The sequence below is a fragment of the Chionomys nivalis genome, chromosome 4 (assembly GCF_950005125.1).
Source record: "Chionomys nivalis chromosome 4, mChiNiv1.1, whole genome shotgun sequence".
In the NCBI taxonomy this organism is placed as follows: Eukaryota; Metazoa; Chordata; class Mammalia; order Rodentia; family Cricetidae; genus Chionomys; species Chionomys nivalis.
Window position 1 is genome coordinate 111,012,154 of NC_080089.1, and position 26,547 is coordinate 111,038,700.

The window sequence follows — 26,547 nt, forward strand, 5'->3', positions numbered from 1 at the left end:
TTAAGCAGCAGAGTTATGTAGTCTACTGTATATGTATGTATTCAGAAGTAAAGTATTGAGTATGGCATTGAAAAGAGAACACCACACCCAGCAACACACACACACACACGGGGGTGGGTTGGGGTGGGGGCAAGTGCCCCACTTTTGTTGCTGTCCATCCTATTTTATGTCCACCAGTCAGATTCTCTCAGGATGTTAAAGGTTTAAGCCGTTTCTAGATTGTTCAGGAAGAACGCCGACAGACAAGATTGCCTTGAGGACGGGACACCTGAGACCCATAGGACGGAGTGAGCCCCCACTCCCCAGGCTGTCGTTCCTTTCTCATTTATCCCTGCTCCTAGGTGGGGAACTGAATCTCCAGGCTGGAAGTGAGCTGAGAGCGACCTATTTATTCACTTTGCTAGATTGCTATGGGGTAAAGAAATCTACCTGTCCCCATTAATAAGCTTGCGAAGATACATGATAATAATAACGCTATAAAAATCATATCAGAGGAGAGAATCTTTTCTCCTCTCCTAGGCTTTGAAGGAAGATTGGGAAACTGCTTTTGGTTTAGCAGGCTGCTATTTCTAAAAATTATTCTTGCTAGAATGGAGCAGGCATATTGGCTCTCGGTGATGGGTCTTCTTCACATTCCTGCACCTGGCCACACTGGCAACATCTTTCCTGAGCTGCAGCTACTAAACAACAGACCACATTTTGAGAGGCCTCTGTGTGACAATATGATCCGGTCCTTAACGTAAATATTATAAACTGTTTCTGAAAGTTTGAAAACAGCGTTTGCCTATGTTGATAGAAGGTATTGCTGGGGGCTGGGGAAATGACTCTGGGAAGGCTCTTGTCACACAGGCTCGAGGACTTGGGTTTGCGCTCAAGGGCCACGTAAAGAGCTGGGCACAGCAGTGTGCACCTGTATTACACCTGTATGACCAGCTCTGGGAGGTGGGGACAGGTACTCATTCAGCCAGCCCCACTGACTTTGGTAAGCTTCAGGTTCAGTGAGAGGCCATACATAAGGAAGAAAAATTAAGGTGGAGAGTGACTGGGGAAGATACTTGATGAGAACCTCTGGCCCCCATGTGCATGACTACACATGATCTTCCTAGTCTGTGATGACTCTGGTCCTGATGCTGTAGGAAAATGTGTCTTCCATGCACGGTCAGGTACACCCCACCATGCGTGGCACAAAGCCCATGTCCCATGGGTCTCCTCACAGATAGTTCACAGGCTCTGAATGTTTTGATCTGGAGAGCAGCGGGCATCATTCTTGCTCTTTATTTCAGAAACCATCCTGGGATGGCATGGGCCCACATCACATTCCACAGACCAACTGAAAAACGGGACCCTTGGCTCTTTGCCCTCGGCCAGTGCTAACATAACATGGGCAATTCTACCAAACTCTTCAGAAGAGGAGCACGGCTCCCAGCCGGAACCAGAGGTAAGCGCCCCCCCCCCCCCCCCCATTGCTTGCGTTCGTACTTGTTCAGAAAGTGAGCGAGCGTGTTTGGAACTCGCTCACTGCTTTAAGAGGAGGCAAGTTATCAAATGCAAAGAATTTCCCAGAAAGACAAAATCAACTCCTTGCCTGACTGGAACCCCTGCCCCCTTGACCTTGTGTCTGGCAGCCAATTGCCTTTCTACCAATGAGGAGCCTCCAATTTGGATTGAAATGAACCTCGTTTTAACTTCAAATGGGAGAAATTCTAGCAGACCCTCAAAGTATCTAAACGTGCCTATTGGCATGACGCATGATGGGAGCAGTTGTAAGACATGCCGCTCCCCTGTAGTATGGCTTCTTCATATGGTTCCTGCCCAAGCTCCCGCCTCACAAGCTTGACTCCTGCATGCCTCTGACAGCCCAGAGGTGCGATGTCCTCACACGTGTTGTGTGCAGCAAGTTCACGCTGCACAGGGGCATTGCCCTGCTCTGTCACAGGACAAGAACCCCTGCAGATGTCGGCCATCTGCCGGGTCCCAGCTGGTTGCAAGGACTCTACCAGTCTGCCTGCCTGTCACAGCCCTGTTCCCCTAACCCGCCTCCAAGTGGCCACTGGAAGGGAGCTAACTGTGGTTCCTCTTGCCAATTTTATTTTCTGTCAGGGACGACAATGATCTATAATTTGATATACACATTCTCAAGATGATATCTTGAGTCAGGCTAAGGCCAGTTTTCACCATTTGTTAGAAATCGTTCTAAATCTCCAACAAATTAATTTTAGCTTGAAAACTGTATAGCCTCACACTATGCATGCATTTGGATAGCTTTGATGAACAACGTAACTCTTGTTCCTCTCCGAGCAAGCGTCTCCATCTGATATCCTTTGGCGGTGATCTGGCGGCGTAGCTATGACAGAGGCAGGAGCCATCTGCTAACAAATACCTCAGCCACTTCTTTAAGGGGTCTGAGCAGGGCTTGCATTGAGCAGGGAGGCGAACTTTGTCTGGTGGCTCTGCGGGGGGGCAGGCTGAGCCGGACTTGCAGCAGAGGGAGCTGCCTCCGAAGTTGGTGACTGCTGGGAGCCCTGCTGTCTCCTTCAGTAGACTGGGTCAGTTGACATTTGAGTTTGAGGATAACTACAGAGGTTTTTTTAAAAACTGAAATGAACTGGCCATGCTGGTGCATACCTGTAGTCCTGATACTTGGGAGGTGGAGATAGGTCAACTTTGGTTACAAAGCAAGTTCCAGGCCAGCCTGGGCTACATGAGACCTCATCTCAAAGAAACAACGAGTATGTTAATTAACAAGCAAAAAAAAAAAAAAATACAGGGCTATCAATATGGCTGAGTGGATCAGGTTACCGCCTGTGTCACACTAGCAACCTGAGTTCAATCCCTGAAACCCTTGTAAGTAATGAAAATGCTAGGGAAGCCTGGGTTATCCATTCTTGTGTGAGTCCCCATAATGTTTCTTCTCCCTTTGCCAGGTAGCTGTGTCCTCTGCCTCTTAAAGGTTGAGGCTGGTCTGTTGTTTTTGCTCAAAGTTGTAGACCGCTTTAGCTACCCAGCAGCAGCACTGGCAGAAGATAGTATTCAATGTTTGTGCTCCTGGGGGCTGGTGAGTTGGTGTCCGCCACCAAACCTGATGGCGTGAGTTCGTCCCAGGACCTACAAGGTGGAAGGAGAGAGGCAACTCTTGCAAGTTGTACTCCGACCTCCAAATGAAATAAACATTTCTCTTAAAGATTAAAAATGGTTGTGTATGTGTGTGTGTGTGTGTGAGTGTGCTCCCATACATGTGTGTGCCTGAGGAGGCCAGAAGAGGGTTTCAGATTCTCTGGAGCCTGAGTTATAGGTAGTTGTGAGCCACATGACATGGGTGCTGGGGGCCAAACTCTTGTCCTTTGTGGGAGCAGCAAGCACTTTTGCTGAGCCATCTCTCCTGCCCCAGCAAAAAGGAAAAAAAGAAAGAAAAAAAATCACTCACTTCCAAGTTTAGATTTTAAAAAATCTGAAAAAGAAACCCTTTGGCCATTAGCATGGGAATGGGCTATTGATTTCTGGCTGTCAGCGCTGCGTCCATTCTGTGGTGAGAAGAATGTGAGGTGAAGCCCAGCAATTCCTCAAGGTGGACCGAGATGTCCAGGGGGCTGGTGTCGTGATGGTTTTCAGAGGCAGGCTAATTCAAGTCCTCTGGTAAAGATTCTCTCATTGTTCCCCAGTGACAGCCCTGGCAGACAATTCTCAAAATCCAAATGGCCACTGCCTAGGTGATAGTTTTCTTCTTGGAACATTATCCTTTGTTTCTCCCTCTCTCTGTTTTTCTTTAATAGTTGAAGCAGCTAGCAAAATTCACCCAATAACTCTCCTGTCAGATAAAGCAAAATGTGGCCATTGCTGCCTCCTCTACAATCGGGAGAAACCAACTTCAGGAGGGACGGAGGGGGATTTCTCAAGGCCGGACATTCCTTTGGTTCCCTCTGGTTCCTCACCTGTATTAACGTAGAGAATGTAGTTCCCTATCGTGGTCCCTACTGAAGAACTAATTCAAGGGCTGGGGAGATGGTTCAGTTGGCAAAATTTTGTCACTCAAGCATGAGGACCTAAGTTCGGGTCCCCAGCACTCATGTAAAAACTGGACATAGGGGTGTATGTCTGTCTTTCCAGTGCTAAGGAGGTAGGGACATGAAGATCCCTGGGGCTCACTGGCCAGCCAGACTAGCGACTAGCATTGGTGTGCCCCAGGTCCGGTGAAAGACTGTCTTTAAAAGATAAGGTGGAAAGCGGCAGAGGAAGACACCCAACCCCAGTCCCTGCTGTCCACTTGTGTGTACATGTAGGAATACACACGCACCCTCAAGAACTCTGTTGAGAATTATAGCTGTTGTGCATCACCTCAAGGAAGGCATTTTCTCCTGTTCATTGCTTCCATCGTTCATCCTGCCTTCCACAGTCATAGTCAGAATACGGAAGTGCGTCCCATTTCCTCCACTGGATTCTGGCTTACCATCAAACCACCTACATATGGAAAAGACATGTATTTTCTTTTTTACATTTATTTATTTAGTGTGTGTTTGGGGGACTGGGATGCGTGCCATGTGTGGAAGTCAGAAGACAGTTTGCCATAGTCAGTTCTCTCCCACCACTGTGGGTCCAGGGATTTGAACTCAGGTCGTCAGGCTTTGTGGCAAGCACCCTTGCCCTCTGAGTCTTTTTTATGGCTCACACATGCATTTTCAAATTTAGTTTGCTTAATTTCCAGCAGAACCAAAGCTCAAAGTGCGGCATGTGTTTAATCCACACTCTATGAGAGAGTGCGGTGGACTCCGGGGTGGAATCCAGTGACAGTTAACTCGCCGCTCTGCCGGGGCCAGACCTAACTGAATGTGAGGATGCAATGTTCTCTCAGAGGGTAATGAGTGAGGGTAGAACACGTTTACAGCTTTATAAGACTACCTAAAATTCAAATTTAGTTCTCAGAAGATTTTATTCTGCCTTCTTTGTCTAGGGGCAGCTTGTCTTAGGACGGGCAGGCAGATGCCGAGGCTCTTTGCCTGCCTTCTGTCTGTTGCTTGGCTTTTCCCGGGTGGGGGTAAGGAGACATCTATGCACCCCGGGCAGGGCACAGACAGGTCGAGAAAGCGAGTCTATCCAGGCAACTTAGTGAACTAGGTTTTATCCGGGTTACTTACAGAGCATGGCTGAGGGGGCTCCTTCACTGTCTCGATTCTAGTCTGTCCCAACGGGTGGTTTCTCTAGTCTGTCCCGACGGGTGGCTTCTCTAGTGTCCCGACGGGTGGCCTTACTGAGTATTGTCAGAAGTGTGAAATCTCTTGTTTATGGCAGGTCGCTCCTCCAGCTGGCACCAGGCTTTAGCTAGCCCTTCCCACAGTATAAGATTATTGGGAGAAATTACAGTTCCTTGGAACCCATTATCTAGGTAATCTGCTTGCCACAAGGAAGGGCACCTGTGTCTCTAGAGTGTTGTCATCCCTGCCAGGGCAGTTATTTGAATTGTTTGTTTTTACTTTTTTAAAATTGAGGTTTTGAAGAAAGAATAGAAAGTTCGAACAAAATCAGGCCTTTGGAGTTTAACTATCCTGACACCATGTTTTAAATAACCATTATTAAGCTCTTTGATACTTCATATCTGATCTCATAGCCTTCTGCCAATTGAATGACTAATGGTTTATATAAATCTGTGTCTATAAATCCAGACAAATTACAGCTCTCATTTTAGCATTGTACATCAGTCAAAAGCATGCTATATGAGGCATGAAAACCTTAGGGCTTTTGTCTCTAGCTTTTTGTCTAAGTCCATTTGGCAGCATGGAGACTTTTGTAATGTGTAGAATTATCTGGTTTATAAACAGATCAGAAAATTGTAAAAAATGAACCAATTTCTCAGTGACATTTCCATGATGTTGCTTCTGTCAGACTCATTACACAGTAGTTGTATAATACCCATGACAGGTGGGCATGTAGCATTATATGTATTAATATTATAAGACTATTTTAACCTACGTATTAGACACATTAAAAATTAAGCTCAGGGCTGGTGAGGTGATACAAGCAGTTGCTGCAAAAATCTGGTGGCCAGAGTGTAAGGCTCAGAACCTATGGTAGAAGGTAAAAAGGTGACCCATGGAAGTTTCTGGTGTTAGCGTGTGTGCCCACACTAATACATGCCCAAAAGACTGATAAATAATTAAAAATGTTACTCAGGGTCTGGAGGTATAGCAAGTAAGGTTAAGGGCACTCAATGAAAAATAATGAGGACCCAAGTTCAAATTACAGCATCTTTGTGGCAAGCACACCTTTAACCCCAGTCCAGGGGGGTGGGGGAGATCAGGGAGTAAGTATCTGGAGCTTGTTGGCTGCCAGTCCATCTGAAAAAAACACAAACTGTAGGTTCAGGGATAGACCGTGCCTTAAAGGAATAAGGTAGAGAGCTATGAGGACACCTGACACCTTCCACTCACAGACCATACACCACACACAGGCCTATATATACTATATACAGGCTGGTACACCACACACCACAGATCTATACATACGACACACACCACACACAGGCCTATACATACCACATACAGACCTATACACCACACATAGACCCGTACACACATAACATAGACTGCCTCACCACACACAGGCCCATACACCACACACAGACCTATACATAACACACATAGACCTACACATACCACACACAGACCGGCACACCACACACAGGCCCATACACCATATGTAGACCCATATGCACCACACACAGGCCCACATTCCACACACAAACTCATATACCATACAGAGGCCCATACACACCACATACAGACCCATATACACACCTCACACAAGCTCATACACACCACACACAGGCCCATACACCATACACAGATCCATACACTCCATACACAGGCCCATATACACACGGGATCACACGCCACACGCAGACTCATATACCACACAACAGGTCCATACACACCACACAGACCACACTCACACTAAAAATAAACAAGTCTTGAATCCAATGAAAGCATTCTAAATTTAATACTGTCTTTTTATTAACAGCACTTGTTTAACCTTAATAATTTCATTACATATAAAATTAGATATTAAGAAATGACATTTTATAGTAAGATGTATATTATCTATCAGCAATGAACTAATGTCGAGTAATGACTTTATTATCCAGTAGCAGAAGCAGCCTAGCTCAACATGGATGAAATATATGTATATTTCTGGAGCAAAGGTCAGAAACTAACGAAGCTATCTTTGCACACTGGACCAGGCTTTTTAAGTTTTAATCTTTTGAATTTATATTTTATCTTTTCCAAGCAGAAAGCATTTCATAAAGTTCTCTGAAAATTTGATGGGAATCATTTTTTTTTTTTAATTGACCCTTTTGCTGCAGAATATCCTCTCTCTCTTCTTCTTGGTGTGATTCAATGACATTGACCTTTCCCCTACATACACTCATACCAAAGCTGCCCCAGCTGCTTCACCCTGCTGCCCAGGGCTGGCATTTTCTGTTATCCCATCACGAGGAGGAAATGCCACAATAATGGAATGTAAAGATTGTTGACAAACTCATTCATGATTTTATGTGTATAATAACTTTAGATAAAATCTTATGTCAGGGTTGGTTATGAGCACTGACTGCTCTTGCAGAGACCTGCATTCCATCCTCAGAACCCACTTGGTGACTCACAACCACTTGTAACCCCAGTTCCAGGGGATCTGATGCCCTTTCTGACCTCTGGAGACAAATGTACTCACATGCACAAACAAGCGCACACATAGAGACACACAACACACACACACAGAATTAAATAAAGCTCTAAGTGTTTATAATTAGAAGAATAAAAGTATTATTGGAAACAAATATTATAGCAATAACCTAATAAAAGGATTTTCTTAAAGTAAGGTCTTATTGTATAGCTCTGGACGACATGGCTCTGTGTAGACCAGGCTGGTATCAAACTCACAGAGATCATTCTGCCTCTGCTTCCCAAGTTCTGGGATTAAAGGTGTGCACCACCACTCATGGCCAGAGAGTTTTTGTTGTTGTTTGACACAGGGTTGCTCTGTGTAGCCCTGGCTTCCTTGAACTTCACTGTGTAGACCAGGCTGACCTCAAACTCAAAAAGATCCACCTGCCTCAACTCCTGAATCCTCAGATTAAAGGGACACACCATCACATCTACCTCATCAAAGGATTTTTAATGAATGCCGTTTTCAAGCATTTTGACTTTATTTCCGTAATTACATATTGAGTTACTTATATCTCAGAAAACTTATCCTTGGCAACCTCCATATATCACGGAAATGTTACAAAGCAATTATAAAAAGATTCTATTAGTTTTCCAAATGTATTTAAAATCACACATCTTGATTAGCATAAAGTATTTTTATGTCTTGTTTTCTATTGCCCTTGAATACCAAGGGGGAAGTGTAAAGTTTAATTTCCTTTTAGAATCTGTTTTAGAAGAAAATCCTTACCAAAATTTATGTAGCAAATAAAAAATTTTCTTACTTAATTCAGTTTTATCTTATGCCTTAATGAGCACGGTTTGATGCAAATGCTGACAGTACTGTGAAGGGTTTACTTTAGATGTTTATTGTCCCCCTAGAATACTTCCTTGAGAAGATCAGATATCCCTTAATGGTGTGTTCAGAACATCTTAATGTTCTGTGAAGCACATTCAATACACTCAATATTTCATTTTTAATAGATTTTAGAAAGTTAAGGGTATGGAAGTTTATATGGTAAGAAAGTATAGCTCTGTCATGTCTGTGAAATAATAAGCCTGTAATAGTTATGACAAAGAAAACCTAAGTTCCTCTGTCTTAACTTGTGCTTTGTTGTAAATTGTGTCACTGGGTTTTAAAGTGACCTATCTGGGGCTGGCGAAATGGATCAGTGGACAAGCCTGATGACCCGAGTTCAATCCCAGGTCTCCCATGGTTGAAAGAGAACCAATTCTGCCAAGTTGTCACCTGACCTCTGAACAGCAACATTGCATGCCTGTGGCCCACACACATACATACAGGATAAATTTGGGGTTGGGTGTGGTGGTGCACGCCTTTAAGCCCAGCACTTAGGAGGCAGAGGCAGATGAATCTCTGAGTTTGAGGCTAGCCTGGTCTACATGGTGAGTTCTAGGCGAGCCAGTGAGACCCCATTTCAATATTTTTGAAATATTTTTAGTTAAAATTAAAAAAAAATTAAGTGACTTCCCAGGTTCATTAGCTGTCCTTTTATCCTTTTAATCCCTGCATTTCATTTATGCTTGGGTAAGGTAAGAAATAACCTATTTCTTTAGGAGACTGAGGGGTAAGATGACTAAAGCTTAAAATTGTTTTAAAATGTTTATAGTCTTACATGTGCAGACATACATACAAAAAGGTTTCAAGAGACATGATAATAATAGCAGTGTTAAGCTAAGCTGAGGCAGAGGCAGGAGGATCACCTTAAAGACCAGTCTGGACTCCAGAGTGAGACCTTATGCTAAAACACACACACACACACACACACACACACACACACAAAGTATGCAATAAGATAGAGTCAGAAGCACAGACTAAAAGACTGACACACAAAATGACACATAAGAACAATTATAAACATTGCAGTGTGCTCTTAGGCCCCTGGAAGTGCAAGTCAGCATTCTCCCTGGCAGCCTCAGAAACTTGGTATTTTCTGTGCTTATGCAAATTACAATGGAGATCTTGCCAAAAATGTACTCATGAAATGCAGACAGGCAGGCTCCCTGGGAACATTAGGTCCTTGAACTTAACCTCACAGTGTCATTACCCCAAAAGTAAACAAGATGGCTATTGGAGCTTCAGACTCTGGAGGTAGTTTTTCTCAGAATTGACATGGAGAGTCCAAGTGACTCTTCTACTCCAGATGCAATGTACAGATTAGAATTTTTTTCTTTTCATTGATGGTGTGTGTGTATGTATGGGGGCAAGGTTATGCACAAGCATTACGGTATTTCCGGAGGCCAGGGGTTGACTCTCCAGAAGCCAGGGTCAACTCTTGGAGTTAGGATTACAGGAGGCTGGAAGCCTCCATGTGAGTGTTGGGAGCTGAACTCAGGTCCTTTGGAAGAGCAGCCAGTGCCGAGCCATCTCTCCCGCCTTACAGTTTATGGAACACTGTTAGCTAAAGGCCAGCAGGTCTGTCACCTATCTGTGACACAGCTTGTTTAGTTCTTTCCTGTGAGAAGATGGAAAAAACCACTTGTAGGAGGGGCTGCTGGGTCATTTTTCTACCACCCAGCAGCTCAGACCTGAAATAACCACACAGATACTGTATTAATTAAATCACTGCTTGGCCCATTAGCTCTGGCTTCTTTTTGGCTAGCTCTTACATATTAATTTAACCCATTTCTAGTAATCTGTGTATCACCACATGGCTGTGGCTTACTGGGTAAAGTTCTGTCTGGCTCCAGCGGGACTACATGGCTTCTCTCTGACTCCGCCTCCTTTCTCCCAGCATTCAGTTCAGTTTTCCCCACCTACCTATGTTCTGCCCTACCAACAGGCCAAGGCAGTTTCTTTATTCACCAATGGTATTCACAGCATACAGAGGGGAATCTCACATCAGCCACTGGCGCTCAATCTCCTTGTCATCTTTCACAACAGTCCCTGTACTCTGAGCACTGAGGAGCATAAGTTTCTCTCTCTCTAGGATTTCAAAATCTGCTCTGCCACCCCCTCCTGTCCCAGCATGCTCTCTCTTTCAGCATGGGTCAAGTTTACAAGCAGATGCCCAGTTTATCCATTCAGTTCACTAAGTGGGGGAATATTTTGTGGACTTTATTTTTGTGGTCCTGGCTAAATGTTCAAAGCCCATATAGTGAACCTTTAAAAATATCCCCAGTAGCCAGCTTGGTGAGGTAGGCCTGACTTAGTTAGGGTTTCTATTGCTGTGAAGAGACACCATGATCCAGCAATGCTTATAAAGGAAACACGTTTAATTGGGGTGGCTTACAGTTCAGAGGTTTAGTCCATTGTCATCATGGTACAACATGGTGGTGTGCAGGCAGACATGGTGCTGGAGGAGTAGTTGAGTGTCCAACATCTTGACTTGGAGGCAAGAGGAGGTGGTCTGTTTTACTGGGTGTGGCTTGAGCATATATGAGACCTCAAAGCCCACCTCCACAGTGACACACTTCCTCCAACAAGACCACATCTACTCCAAAAAGGCCACACCTAATAGTGCCACTCCCTTTGTGGCCTATTTTCTCTCAAACCACCACAAGGCCCATAATCTCAGCTACTCAGGAGGCAGAGGCAGGAGAATCAGGTCAGCCTGTACTACAGAATGAGTTCAAGACCAGCCTAAGAACTTAGTTTGATCATATCTTAAAGTAACCTAGGTTTTAGCTTGGTGGTGGAGCATTTGCCAAGCATGGATGAGACCCTGGGTTTGATCCCAGGTTCTGAAAAATGAAATGTTTTTTTTTCAAATCCACCATGAATAATGTAATAAAAACAATGAAAGACAGTGTTACATTAGTCTTTGTTGTTGGGTTTTTTTGATTTTTGTTTTTTGTTTGTTTGAGACAGGGTTTCTCTGTGTAGCCTTGGCTGCCCTGAAACTCAGTCTCTAGACCAGGCTGGCCTCAAACTCACAGAGATCCGCCTGCCTCTGCCTCCTGAGTGCTGGGTTTAAAGACATGCACCACCACCACCTGACTGTGTTACATTAGTTTTGAGGAACGAATATTTGGTTCGCAGAGTCCTCACATTTTAGGAGATCAGTAAAGACTGCACTATGCAGTCAAGGATGACCCTGAGGGTTCTGTTTCCACATCCCAAGGTTTGGAAGACAAATGTACTGGGTCGAACCCAGGGCCCCATGTGCACTGGGCAAGCACTATGCCGATGGAGCATCCTTAGCCCTTCAAGAACTCATTTGATTGACATCTGGCAGCCTGTGAGCCCTCTTACTTACAGGTGTGGCTGTGTTTTCCTTTATGGCTTGGGAGATTCCTGCCATTTATGCTGCGCCCTCAAGGTCTTCTTCCTTTCTGTTTTCACTTCTTCCTTTCCAACTTCATTTCTTTCCCCCCTTCTGTTTGTGGTGGCAGTGTTTGCCCTTTTGGCTAGGCATTGCTTTTACAAGAGGATTGGAGTATTGTTGTGGTCTTAAATCACACCTTGGCCAGTGGCACGTGCTTGGGGGACTTCATGGAGTTTGGTGCTGGGCCCAATGCATCTTTGGGAAGTGTTCACCCTGTCATTTCTCTGAGCTCCCACCCCCTGCAACAGTGACTTTGTGATGTAAGCATCCGTCAGAGTGCTGGGGACACAGTCACCTTGGATTTTTTCCATTGTGAGCTGCTGCCTTATGATAAAGCAGCATCAAGGGGAACAGTTTCTACTCCCTGACCACAGTTCCCGAAGGACCAAGTGCCCTGACGCCGTGAATGAGAGGGGCTTTAAATAACACACTGTTGTGTATGCTGTGCCCCCTTTCTCCAATTCCTCTCTTTCCTCCCCATCATTCCTGTGGCCTTGAAGGGGAGCTGTCAACTAGAGGCGAAACGTTGAAGAGATTGTAGCGATGTGGTAGGCAACATTTACCATTCTGTTTGGCGCCCTTACTCTAGCCCTCTCGGCATGACCGCCAACCCTACAGCTCACTCTCTCCTTACCCCTGGCTAGCCTAGACCCATCAGATCATGCCGGCAGAGAGGAGCCCCAATCCCACAGCTTTCTCTCCTTACCCTGGCTAGCCTAGACCCATCAGATCGTGCCGGCAAAGAGGAGCCCCACGCCAGCAGAGTAGCTCACATTTTTATTTGTCTATGGTGAATAAGTATCCCAGAGTGATTTATATGCCAGCTCTCATGACGTTCGCTTTTCGAAGATGGAAAGTCAGCACTCAGCAATTTATGATCTTGGGGAAAGAACATTCTGGAAGAAAGGAGCCAAGTATTTTTTGTCTGTTCTGTAGGCTTTGCCTGATTCAATTGATGAATGCCTGCATCCCTTTTTGCAGTTTGAATTGAGTTCAGTAGCATTGCAGGAGTTCTCTGGGTACGAAATCATAATTATAGATTTGCGGGTTTGTGGCTTTGAGGTACCTGGGAGCAACTAGGCAGGAAGCAGAGGATGTGTGTATGGAGCAGGGGAATGAACCTTTTTGAGGGTGAACTGGGGAATATTCTGAGTTCCAGCAGGTGCTGTTCATGCCATGTGCAAATAGTGCCAGAACAGTTGCTTATTTTAAATTGTTTCTAGTGGTTTTGTGTGTGTGCTCACGTGTGGGGATCCACGGACAGCGTGTAGAGCTCAATTCTCCCCATCCACCACATGGGTCCCTGGGCTTGAACTTGGGCTGTCAGTCTTGGCAGCAAGTGCGTTTTCCTGCTGAGCCATCTCACCCACCCCAGCAGGACCACGGCTCTGGCATTTGGACACCCTGCTGTGTCTGCTTGCCTATCCTGTTCCCACCTCTTGAGGACCATAAGTAGTATATATGTAGGGCTGGGCTCGGGGTGGGCTCTGTGAGGAGAGTGTCATCAGGAGTCAGCTTGCAGTTTGACTTTAGAAGTTCATGGTGTAATCCAGAGATAATGACTCTTTTGGGGGAGGTGTGTCGTTCTCATGTTGGTCAGCTTCACGTGTGCAAAGGGAGTGTTCCGCTCACCTCCATCTTTGAAATTCCAGGATGATGGCTTCTTTAGCATTACCTCTCTACTCAGCACGGCATCTCTTACAGAAATTGCTCTTTGAGGCTGGCACTTCTCAGCCTGTGAGAGAAGGGCTCTTCCCATCCCGCAGAAGTGGAGGGAAGTTGCTCCAGCAGGCTCTGAGCAAGCTTTGGCAGAAAGGTTATATAAACTCACGTCCCCACCTCACAGCAGCTGTGTGTGTTGGCACGTGTGTAAGTGCGTGTGTATGTGCAGGCATGTATGCGTGTGGGGCCATAGATGGGCTGCGGGGGTCTTACGTGATCATACTTTACCTTGAGGCAGGCTGTCTCACCTGAACTCAGAGCTCACTGGTTGGGGTCTAGACAGCCAGTGTGCTCTGGGGATGCTCCCTTCCCATCACCCAAGGGCTAGAACTGTGGTGGCTGCACATCTGCCCATTTGTGTAGGTGTTTATTTTGCTGCATGATCTTTACCCACTGGGCCATTCCCCTGGCCCTCACAGAACCTTTTCTTTAACAATCATTGAGAGCACAGATTTCTTGAAGAAGCAGTTAGTCCACAGGGCATACAATACCATGGAACAGCCTGGAGTGGTGTTATGTCCTGTGATCCCTGGCTTTGGGAGGTGGAAACAGAAGCATTGGAGTTCAAGGCCAGCCTGGGCTACCTGATAACAGTAGAGGGACAGATCCCATTTGATAAAGTGTGGACCTTGCAAGGTCTTACAATGTTCCTGATCATCTTTGTAGGATATATGGAGGGGGGTAGCAAAATAATCCTATGTCTGAAATTGTAGGAATGAAGCATCAATTACCTCTCTCCTCCAACAAGCATGTGGGTATGGAGGAAGGCTCTCTAAGATGCTCCCAGGTGAGGGATTAGGTCGGTGGTGTCTTTCTCCTCTCCATTTATGGAGATTGGCAGGGCACTCTCAGGCCAAACCGTTTGTGTGTGCCAGCCGAGGAATGTGAGTGCATACTCGCTAAGTGGACAGAACACTAATTCAGTGCCATGAGATCCCGTGTTTCCAGGGTTCCTCTCAGGGGCTGGCACACAACAGTAAATCAGCCTTAATACAACTGCTGTTTGGCCTCCCCGCCTTTTCCTTGTTTGTGGACATTACATGGGCTGGGGAATTCTTGAGTGTCGTTACACTCTTCTGGGGTCCCTGGGATTCAGTAGTTTACCCGGCATAAACAGTGCCATCTGCCACTTGTGCATGGGGTGAGCTTCATCAAAGGGCTTCTGTCCTGGTTTCAGTGCTCTGATAAAACACGCTGACCAAGAGCAACTTGGGGAGGAAAGGATTGATTTGGTATACTTCCGGGTCACCGTCTATCATTGAGGGAAGTCAGGGCAGGGACTCAAGGCAGCAGCCTGAAGTAGAAACAATGGAGGAATGCTGCTTGCTGACTTTCTCACAAGCTCAGATGCAGTTAGCTTCCTTCTACAGCCCGGCTCTACCTGCCTAAGGGATGGTGCTGCCCACAGTGGACTGGGCCCTCCTACATCAACTAAGACTAGATACACCCTCACACATATCCAACCCAATAAGACCTTTGATCAACTGAGATACTCTCTCGGGTGATGCCAAGGTATGTTGACAGTACAGTTTCCTTGACTAACATAGGCCAGCATGATGCCCAGCATAGCTTCTTCAGTTGTCATTGGGGGCGTTTGGGTTTCCTTGTCTTGCTGGCTTTTCTAAAGATGTCTGAGACCCCTCCCCCACCGACACATAACAAGGCCAGTTAGCAGAGCAGGTCTGCACACCACCCCACCCCACCCCCGTGTGCAGCCCAGGCTAATTCTCCACAGCATGCCTCAGGTGGGTGCAGCAAAGAAGCCTGGAGTGTGGAGAAATGAACTTTGAGGTGACGTGTATGAGCTGTCTGCTTGATTTCCCCTGTGCCCTTGGCTTGTGGTCCCTTCATGGGTCTTCAGAGCCAGGTTTACCAGTTTACCTTTCTTCAGCAATCCTGTCTTCCTTTTCCCCGCCTCTTTTTATTTATTATGTGTACAGTGTTCTATCTGCATGTGTGCCTACATGCCAGAAGAGGGCACCAGATCTCATTATAGATGGTTGTGAGCCACCATGTGATTGCTGGGAATTGAACTTAGAACCTCTGGATAAACAAGCTGTGCTCTTAACTTCTGAGCCATCTATCCAGCCCTCTGCCCACCATTTTAATACAAGGTCTCATGTAGCCATGTTGACTTCAAATTGTACCTAAAGCTCACCTTGAATTTCTCATCTTCCTGACAGCTGTGCACTACCAGGCCTGGTTTACACAGTGCTGGGGATTGAACCCAGGACTTCTTGCATGCTAGGCAAGTATTCTACCACTAAGCTACATCTGCAAATCTAATTTCCCAGTTCCTTGGAACCCCAAATCCATAGTCTGGCTTTGGGGGGATATGGACATCCAAGCCTCTTACAGTTGCAAGGTGGCGGGGGGGACATGGGGGCCCAAAGCCTCTTACAGATGCGAGTGGCTTCTGTTCACCAGTACATTCATGTTCACACACTGTGACAGGAAAGCCGACTGTGGCTCGGAAGGCCTGTCCATAAATTTCTCTCCTTGAGGAAGGCAGGCAGCTCAGCTGGACTTGCTACAGAAGAAAAGAAACCAGCTCTCTGATTATTTTCTTTTTTACACAGTGAAGCTCTTTTTGAAAGTTGCCTTTCCTGGGTCCGTTGCTTGCCGCTCCTCCCAGCCACCCCTCCCTCTGAGGTTTTCAGAATTAACCTAGACACAAAGCCACAACCACCTTTGATAGTTCATTCTGTCCGCAGTGGGCAGTAGGAGGGAGGATTAACTCTTGCAAGGCCTGGGGCTGTGGCTCAGCTTGTCCAGGGCTCGCCTAGCTCCATGAAGCCCTGGATTGGATCCCAGCTCTGTGTAAATGGCGTGGTGGTTTATGCCTATCAGTCTAGCGCTAGAAAGATTGAGACAGGAGGAGCAGAAGTTCAACACCATCCCCCACCACATCCTGAGGTTGAGGCTAGCCTGGGCTAGTACCACTTTAACCAACTCTAGCGTGGAACTTTTAGAGAGTCAAGAGTGAAAACCCACTCTTTTGACCCTTCTTTTTGATGTCATCCCTCGAAGAGGCTGCTGTGTGATTCTCCTGGGAGATTAAATGGGAACTCAATACTAACCTTTATTCCTTTTAAAACCTTTCACCATCTAGATCATGTTGTGTGGCTTCTTAATCTAAAATTACATTTTTAAATTTTGACAAAGTCTTACTATGTTGCCCTGGCTGGCCTGGAATTCCCTATGTAGACCAGGCTGGCCCACCTATGAACCACGGAGATCCACTTGCCTCTGCCTCCCACGAGCAGAGATTAAAGGCACGCACCACCAGGCCTAGCTTTCCTATCCTTCTCGGCCTTTTAACTTAACCGTGGATGCTAGCTGTCTTCCTATGACCTTATGCCGTCTGTGGTCATCTGCGCAGCTGAAAAGCCTCTGTTGGTCATTAGCTTCCTGAGACAGAGCCATGACTCTCACCGTATTTAATCCCGGGTGATTTACCCAGGCCCCGGGAGAAGAACTGAGGTGTTCAGTCTTTCCCTCATGTAAGCCATGCTCTGCACAGACTTTGCCCTCTCACGAGACCCTTTCTCACAGCGGAGCATAGATGAATCCCAAGCAACGCACAGGAATTTGATAAATACTGGGTGGCCCTGAGGTGAAACAGGTCTCCCCAGCACTGGGCAAGGGCTCCAGCACCTTCACTCTTTGCCACCAGAGAACAAGTATCAAAGCCGGGCCTGGTGATTCAAGCTTCTGGGAGGCTGAGGCAGGAGGATTTCTGGGAATCTAAGGCCAGCCTGGGTTACAAATTAAGACCCTCTCTCAAAACAAAAATCTGACAAACAACTTACAGAAAACCAATTTACCTTTGTTATTGTCTTTTGGGGAGAGAAGCAGTATTTTGGTTTTTATACTTTTATAATTATGAATGAATCTTTAAGCCTACGTTCACACATTTATTAGCCATTCGACTTAGGTTTTAGCATTTTAATATATATTTATTTATCATTTGGCAGTACTGGGGATCGAACCCTAAGCCTCACGCAGCAACAGCTGCGGGCCTTGTCTTTATACTCTTTCCCTTTGGGTTGTCTGTTATAATTCTGGTTGATATTTTCTAAGACTCCTTTTAATTTGTTAAAAAATTATTTTATTGGGCAGCAAGATGGCTCAATACATGGCAACTCATAATTGTCTGTAAATCCATTTCCAGAGGACCTGACACTGTGCAGGCAGAACACCGATGCACCCAAAATTTTTTTTAAAAAAATGTTTTATTATGTGTATTTGTGTTTCATATGCATATATGTCCGTGTACCATTGTATGCCCACTGCTGGGGAGGCTGGAGTAAGAGGACATTATGTCCCCTCAACTGGAGTTACAGACAGGTGTGAGCTGCCTTGTCGAGCTTGGAATTGAACCCAGGTCCTCTGGAAGCTGGTGCTCCTACCTGCTAAGCCATCTCTCCACACGCCCCCCCCCACCCTTTTTTCATGTTTAAAAATCTAATTTATTATTACCATGGGTATGTGTTGTATGTGTGTGCATGGAACACATGTAGAGATCAGAGGACAACTGGAGTTTTTTCTCTTAGTGCTACGTGGATTCTAGGCATGGAACTCAGGTGGGCAGGTTTCATGGCAAGTGCTTTCCCTAACTGGCATTCTCTTTGTTCCTAGTAATCGTTTCCATATGCAAGTCGGGAGGTTTGTGTTGGGCAGACCAGTATGATCTCTGCAATTAGGGTTTGCTTGTTCATAAGGAAGCAGAGACTGTGAGGGTTCAGGTCACCTATGATTTTTGTGTGACGGTCCCGAGAATAGTGGTCTTGAAAGCCAGGTCTCCTTGCAGCCTTCTATAACTTGATTTAACTTCAAGTTAAGCTCCAGAGTTTCCCGTGTTTCCATCTAGGAGCAGGAAGCCTGGGCAGGTTTGCATGGTGGCTGTTCTGGGTGGAGGTACGGCAGCAACGGGGCTACGCCGAGACCCTCGGGCCAGGCGCTCTCTGTCCCCTCCTAAGAGAGTCACGTTGCTTGCCCTCGTCTTCTCACTCCTTGCTCAGGAGCAGGTAGACAGCATTTACAGAGGTTCCAGTTTGGACCTTAAACCTCCATTCAGGACCTAATGTTGTTAGTTTTTAATGAAGTTTCATGTAATTTGTTAGATTAAACAGATAGTAGTTTCTTACTACTGTTGGGGTGGGGAGGGGGAGAGAGGGAAAGGAGAGAGAGAGAAAATTTGGATGTTCTTCCTCAGGTGCTATCCACCTGGGTTTTTGCTTGTTTTATTGTTGTTGTTGGTGGTGGTGGTAGTGGTGTGTGAGTGTGTGTGTGTGTGTGTTTTGAAGGGGGTCAGGTTTTCTCGTTTCTCCCCAACCTGGAACTCACCACATAGGCTGTCCTGCTAGTGAGGCCCCAGGGGCCCTCCTGTCTCTGCCTCCCCAGTGCTGCAATTGCAAGTGCACACCATCACATCTGGCTTTTTATGTAGGTTGGGGTCTTCAGCTCTGGCCCTCATGACCGCACTGTAGACTGTTCACCTGCTGAGCTGGTTCTCCAGCCTCTAGGAAGATAGAATTTCTGAAAAGTGATCCTTAATGATAAAAGTTGGGCTTTTTGAAAGCAGTTATTGAGTTATGGGTGATAAAACAGAAACAGCTGTTAGACGTCCGGTTCAAACGAAGTATGACATCCTGTGTGAGGGTGGCAGCTCACCTGGAGCCGGAGATACGGGTGGTTGTGAGCTTTGGGGCATGGGCTCTGGGAACCCAGTGTGGGTCCTTTGCAAGAGCAGCCCATGGTCTTAACCACTGAGCCATCTCTCCAGCTCCTGGATGACGTTTAGGCCTTAAAATCCTGAGCCTGCCTCCTGAGCCAAGGGAGTTAATTGCACTCTTTGATCGTTAACATTGTCGCTGTGTTTTGCTGTAGTTATTGGTGATAGGTAGAGCTCTCTCACAGATTCCCCCTTGAGATTTTCACTGAGAAAAGCATTTGAGAGCTGCACAAAGCTGAGCAGGGGCATGTGACAGTTTTTAAAGCAGAGACCGAGCTGACCTCATTTGTGCTTTATGGCATTGAGGTAGCATGAAAAAAATAGGAATCACAATGATTATTCTCCTACATCCTTTGTTCAATTTACATTTGAATAAAAGGGCAGAGAAGCCTTTTGAATGTCTTCATCACCGGGGCCTGGAAAGCTATACACAAATAATGCAGATTAAACAGCAGAGAAAGTGCCCGCCATTCGAGCCCAGCTGTCCTGACTGAGACTTAGAGACTGGCGCTGTAACGGCCATTTCTGGTGTTTCCTTGATGTGGAATTAGGAGCCAGGGCCTTTTTGTTTAAGGTTTCTTTTTTCTGCAAAACACTGGCACAAGGGACTGTGGGGATGCTCAGTGGGCAAAGTGCTTGTTGCACAAGCATGGGAACCTGAGGTCAGAGCATCAGCACCCACTCAAAAAGCTGAGGATGGCAGCAAGTGCCTGTAACCCTAGTCCTGGGAAGTCAGGGGCAGGGAGAATCAAGGGGCTGCGGGGAGGGGCTCCCCTGGGCATCTGGTTTGTGTAAAATGATAAGTTTTCAGCTTAGCCTGGGAGACCCTGCCTCAAAAAATAAGGTAGAGAGTGTTAGAGTAAGGTACTTGGCATCTGCTTCTGGCCTCCATGTGTACACGTGTGAGCACATACATGTGTGTGTATGCACACACATGCGCACACAAGCACACACACCACCGGAGCTTATTTTCTCCCCAGTGCTTTTCATGTTTCTGGAAATCTAGATGAAAAATTGGAGCAGGACAATTGCCAAAAGTTTAAGGCCAGTTTGGGCTACACAGTAAGTTCCAGACCAGCCTGTGCTACGTAGAAAGACCCTTTGTCAAGGAAGAATGGGTGAGAAGGGGAGAAGGAAGATAGGGAGAGGAAGAAGGAGAGGAAGCAGAGCCATCTGAACAGCTCTTTAAGAAATGCAGAGCCGCCTTATGCAGAACATTCCTCCCTCTGCCTGTGGTGTGTAGTCCTGGGCTGAAGGCAGGGGACGGCATTTGGAGATCCCACCTCTTGAAGCAGGATGGGGTACATTTATCTGATTTTGTCCCCCTGAGGCTGGGCTGCCAATGAGCACGCGTTCTGTAGTCCTCCTTGGTGACAGTGACTGTGCCTGCTATGTGGTTGGGGAGAATGTTGTCAGCGAAGGGTTCCTAATGAGCCTTTCTGGTGTCCTTATTCACCATACTGTCCCTGCGGGTCTGGAAAACAGTAAGTGCCTCTTGCTTCTAATGACTTGTAAATCATAACTGTTTTGCATGACTGTTGGTGTTTTCCTTGCACCCTTTCTCACTTTGCACTGGGAAGGTCTGGTGGGAATTTCCAGGTGGAAGGCCGAAAAGACCGCAATGCATGGATGAGATGACTTGATTGGCCACCTGGAGTGGCGTGGCTGGAAACACAGCCAAATCTCCCTTGTCCAGTAAGGTTGTTTTCTGTATCTGCTTTGGGGTCAAGTGAAATTTCTAGAACATGGTCTCATGTTGAGAAAACAGTTTACTGACTTGTGAGCACTCGGGACTGGGTTTGGACTATCACCTTTGTCACACCCTTACCAGGGACCAAGATGGGAGCCTGCTGCCTTTCTCTGCAGCATCTCCAGCCCTGAGACCCTGGAACCAGAGTCCCCTGCAAGGCAAGGGTGGGGCGGAGCTGCTCTATGCTGGATCTGGATGAGGGAGGCTGCTGCCTTTCTCTGCAGCATCTCCAGCCCTGTGACCCTGGGACCAGAGTTCCCTGCAAGGCAAGGGTGGGGCGGGGCTGCTCTATGCTGAGCCTGGAGGTGGTTCTGCAAGGTGAAAAGTTCGAGGTTGCACAGAGATGTCAGTATCGCTCGTATCAATGACACGAATCTACATATAAAGTGCTGACATTTGTCAGAACCCACAGAACTGTGTGCTGCGATTTGTCCACAGCACAGAACAGATAATGGTACTTAGAAGAATAAAAACTCAGAACAAACACTGCGCTCTGTGCTCCAGCTCTAGATGTCTTGATTTTGCAAACAGAGTGGATCCTGGCTTAGTCCTTCCTTCCTTCCTTCCTTCCTTCCTTCCTTCCTTCCTTCCTTCCTTCCTTCCTTCCTTCCTTCCTTCCTTCTTCCTCTTTTCTCCCTTCCTTTTCTCCCTCCTCCCTCCTTCTCCCTCCCCCTCCTCCCTCCCAGTCTCTCATCTATGGCCTGGGGTAGCTGAGGATGAACTTGCACTCCTCAGCCTCCCTCCTCTACTTCCTGAGTGCTGAGCTTCCAGATGCCATCATCATGCCCAGCTTGACCTTACCCTGTCACATCCTCGTGGCTCTGACCCAACAGGCCACTGATTGTTTCTCACGTGACAGGGAGAAGCTTCTGCTGTCTCTCCAGTCCTCTGCTTCCCCTCCTGCCCACTCCGGCCCCACCCATTTTAGCTTTCAGGCCCTTAGCTGTAGGATTTGTGGGAGAAGACAGGCGATTTAGCGGTTAGCATGAGTGTGGATTCTGAAAGAATCACATGTCCAGCTTTTAACCCCAGTCTCTAGTGCTTACTCCTGAAGACAGGCCTATCCTGTGGGTAGGACTGGAAAGAATCCATCGCCTAGCACAAGGCAGAGGGCAATGCTCCTTTGGGCTGTGGCTGAAGAAAGCCAGCACTGTATTCCCCGGGCTTGGGGTTACCACAGAGCCAGTCCTAAGTGCTAGAGTTCCTGTGTGGATTTTTAGGCCCTGTTTCCTTTTGGTTAGATTTCATGACCCGAACTGCTACCTGCCAGCTTCTTTCTCAGGTAGGGGAATTTGTAAGATCGCCATTTGTGTTTAGGATTTAAATTTCACAGCCATGCATTCCCTGTAAGCCCTTTGCAGGCAGGAAGTTAAGACTGTTGATCTGGGCGTGGTGGCAGCCCAAGCGAGGTGCCCTCAGCTAGTTGGCCTGTGGATTTTTCGCTTGTGGGTTTTCCGAGGTAGAACAGCTGCTCTTGTCTGGGTTGTCAGAGAGACATCACCATGAGGCTGCTGGTTCGGCAGAGAAACACGTGGTGGAAATGGATTGGGGGACTTTAAAACTCTGTCAGTAGATTCACTGACATGGTAGACATTTGTCCTTTTAAGGCAGTGGTTCTCAACCTGTGGGTCATGACCCTGTAGTAGGGGCTGTCGGCCTCTTCCCACAGCCCGGCCCATGGCTGCCTAGCTAGCTTATGCCCCGAAATAACAACACATAAACTGTATTCTTTTAAACACTGCTTGGCCCATTTCTATTCATTTGTGTAGCACCCCAAGGTGCGCTTACCAGGAAGATTCTAGCCTACGTCCATCCTGGGTCGGAGCTTCATCGCGTCTGCTGGGGAGAGGCAAGCATGGCGTCTGTTCCAGAGAGCAGAGCTGTCGAGTCTGAGCTCACTTCCTCTTCCTCCCAGCATTCTATTATGTCTACTCCACCCACCTAAGGGATAGCCTATCAAATGGGCCAAGGCAGTTTGTTTATTGACAAATGACCTTCCTCCATCATGACCCCTTTGGGGGTGGATGACCCTTTCACAGGGGTTGCCTAGGTCCTTTGGAAAACACAGCTATTTACATTACAATTCATAACAGTAGCAAAATTACTATTATGAAGTAGTGATGAAAATGATTTTATGGTTGGGGTCACCACAACATGAGGAACTGTATTAAAGGGTCACAGCAGTATGGAGGTTGAGAACTACTGGCCACCTGTGGCTACTGAGTCCTTAAAATGTGGTTCATGCCACGGTGGAACTGAATTTATTTTCAAAAGCACTTTTATTGCATTTTACTCATTTCGTGTGTGAGAGAGCAGAAGGGCACATGGCACGGCACATGTGTGGAGGTCGGGACAGCTCTGGGAGTCCGTTTCTCCTTCCATTGTGCGGGTTCTGTGGATTGGGTTCATGTTGCCAGACTTGGCAGTGGGCACCTTTACGGGGGAGGCAACCTGCTGGTCCTTATTTACTTGTGTATGCACACACATGTGTGCATGGGTATGTGTGTTGCACGTGTGCATTCATGGGTGTGTGTGCATGTGTGTCTGTACACTCATGTGCGTGTGTGCATGTGTGTCTCTGTGTGTGCTCCTGTGCATGTGTTCATGTGTGTGTGCACTTGTGTGTGCATGTGTGTGTCTGTGTACACTCATGTGCTTGTGTGCATGTGTACACTCGTGTGTGTCTGCATGTGTGTCTGTGTGTGTGCTCGTGTGCATGTGTGTATGTGTATGTTGTATGGGCATGCCAGCTCAAATGTATGTGAGTCCTCTGTGGGGAGGTGTTGGGGATATGTGGGTTGTGTGAGAAAAAGCCATGCCCAGCTTTTTCATGGGTTCCAGGGTGCTGAACTCAGGTCCTCGTGCTCATGTGGAAAGCTCCTACTGGCTGAGCCGTCTCCACAGTTCCATGCTGAGCCTTGCATGTGTTCAGCAAATGGCCGTCTCTTAAACGACACCACCAGCCTTTATCTAGCGTTCTTTTAACTGCTAATCGCTGCTTCACTAGATCATGAGAGTCTATAAACTAGCACGACAAATCAATGTGGCTCTTTCTCAGGATCCCTGGGGATAGATCCCAACCTCTCGTAGACACCATAATCCATGGGTGCTTTAGTGTCTTGTGTAAAATATCCCAATCTTGACACAAGCATATCATGCTCCATCCCATCTATTTTACCTCCTCAGAATCACTTACTGATTTTGTTTGGAAATTAATTTCTATTTGTTTGTATTTCATGTGTATGAGTGTCTTGCCTGCATGTCTGTGTACCATAAGTAGTGATTGTGGAGACCAGAGAGGGTGTTGGGTCCCATGGAACGGGAGTTACAGGTGGTTGATAGTCATGTGGGTGCCGGGAATCGAACCTGCGTACTCTGGAAGAGTAGTAGATGCTCTTAACTTCTTAATTATCTTTCTATCCCTCTCAGAATTATTTTTAATACCTAATACAGAGTCAATGGCCTGCTAATAGTGTTATACTGTACTTTTAGGGAATAATGACAACATTTCTGTATAATGCAGCTGCATTTTGTCCCTTCATACTTCATTCTCAATTTTTAAATGGATTAACGTGGAACTGAGGCTCGGGAGCCCTTCCTATACCGTGGTCAGGTTGGGCAAGAGGAAATTTGGGTGAGAAGCTGAGACAGGGTAGGTACCCTGTGTTAAACTGTCAATCTTGAAATGTTGGGCTGAGTGGACATTTTTCTTTGGCAGTAGGAAACCACTGAAGGTGTGTGTGTGTGTGTGTGTGTGTGTGTGTGTGTGTATTTAGGATTGAATTCAGGGCCTTCTGAATTTACCCTATCACGAAGTCACATTTGCAATCTCAAAAGAAATAAGTAAGTAAATAAATTAGAAGGAAAAAAAGAAAAGAAAAGAAAAGAAAAAGGATTGGTTATTAGTTCAGTGGCAAAGTGCTTCCCTAACATGCACAGGCTCTCTAGGCTCAATCTACAGTGTTGGTGTATGAGTGCCGAAGTTCATGCTTGTACATGTAAACTACACACACACACACACAGAGAGAGAGAGAGAGAGAGAGAGAGAGAGAGAGAGAGAGAGAGAGAGAGAGAGAGAGAGAGACTGAGTGACTGACTTTACTTAAAATAAAATGCCGGGTGAAAGGTAGCGAGGTTAAAAGACTCAATACCAGTCCAGGGCTGGCTCTGCTTGGGAAGGATGTGCCCTTTGCTCCTTGAAGTAATGTTGGGAAACCTTGGTGCTCAGAAGCCCTCCTCTCCTGGGGCTACCAACGCTAAAGGCCCCGTCCTGTTTGCCTTGCAGCCTCTGCCTCCTGCATGCTAGCTGCCACTGTTCCCTCCGCTTTGGGTCACTGGCCTCCACTCCCGTTGCTGCTGTGGCCTTTCTCTTCCTTTGGTTCTCTTCGTTCCTTCTTGATTCTTTCCTGTTCCCTTTTCACTTAAAAATGGCTGGACTCCAGTTTCTGAGAAGCCATGAAATGGGACAAAACGCTTCTGGTTCTTATGAATATTCCCACCCATGGTTTTTTAAAGTGACAGCTGATTTCTCCTAGTATAATTGTCCCTGGTTATGTTGGCTGATGACAAGTGTCGTCCGTCCCCCACCCCCTCTGCACACTCCCTCCCCAGGAGTGCCGTCTTCTGCCTTCCAGGGTGTGTTTTATTGAAAATTAACCTTTCTGCAGGTCGGCCCCTTTGCTTGGGAAGAGCACCTCTCCTTCCAGTCTATGCGAGCCAAGTGTGGTAAATGTGTGTGTATGTGTGGTTAGCCCAAGAAAGCCAGCTCAGCCCCTGCGAGGCAGCAGCGCGATTGTGACGTCAGCAGCAGCCAAATCAGCACCTCCAGAATGGCAGTGGGGACCAGCCTGCTGTGTGGACACGCTGTCCTCGGACCCACCCAGCACAAGAGCCCAGCTTCTCCATCTGGGTCCCTACTGCTGCAGCACCGTCATTGAACCTACCTCCACATGGCTAAATAAGAGCCCCTCCGCACGGTGGTGCCTGCTGAGGCAAGTGAATCATCTGGGTCTGGAAGAGACTCCACACTGAGAACTGTACATGCGCAGGAGCCTTCGACTGCCGCCCTGCATCAGGGCCAAAGGGCCACCGCTGGGCAAGGCCCAACTGAAGAAGTGCAGACATCTGCTTGTGGCATGGTCCTGCCCACAGCGGCATCCTTCTGCTCCACAGAAAGCCTCTCTGCCTGCAAACCATGGCCTACTTATGGAGAACTAGACTCAAGCGCCAAAGAGCCCCTTCCAGAAGAGAACTCCCGCCTGTGCTAAGCGTGGAAAGGACAGTAGGTCACCGGGAGCAACTGTTTTTGCTTTCATAGGACAAACCTTTGTGACCCTGTGTCCTCAGGGGAGACAGCTTTGTCAA

General features: G+C 46.9%; 1 protein-coding gene across 4 annotated transcripts in view; it reads left to right on the top strand.

Moving 5' to 3' along the window:
- The window catches only part of Osbpl10 (oxysterol binding protein like 10), a 240,430-nt gene that overhangs the window by 184,278 nt on the left and 29,605 nt on the right, over positions 1-26,547 (top strand). For all 4 annotated transcript variants that reach the window (XM_057768030.1, XM_057768029.1, XM_057768032.1 and 1 more), the window contains one exon: positions 1,284-1,438. In XM_057768030.1, coding sequence (XP_057624013.1) covers positions 1,284-1,438 — 155 coding nt within the window. The remainder of the gene's footprint in view (positions 1-1,283; positions 1,439-26,547) is intronic.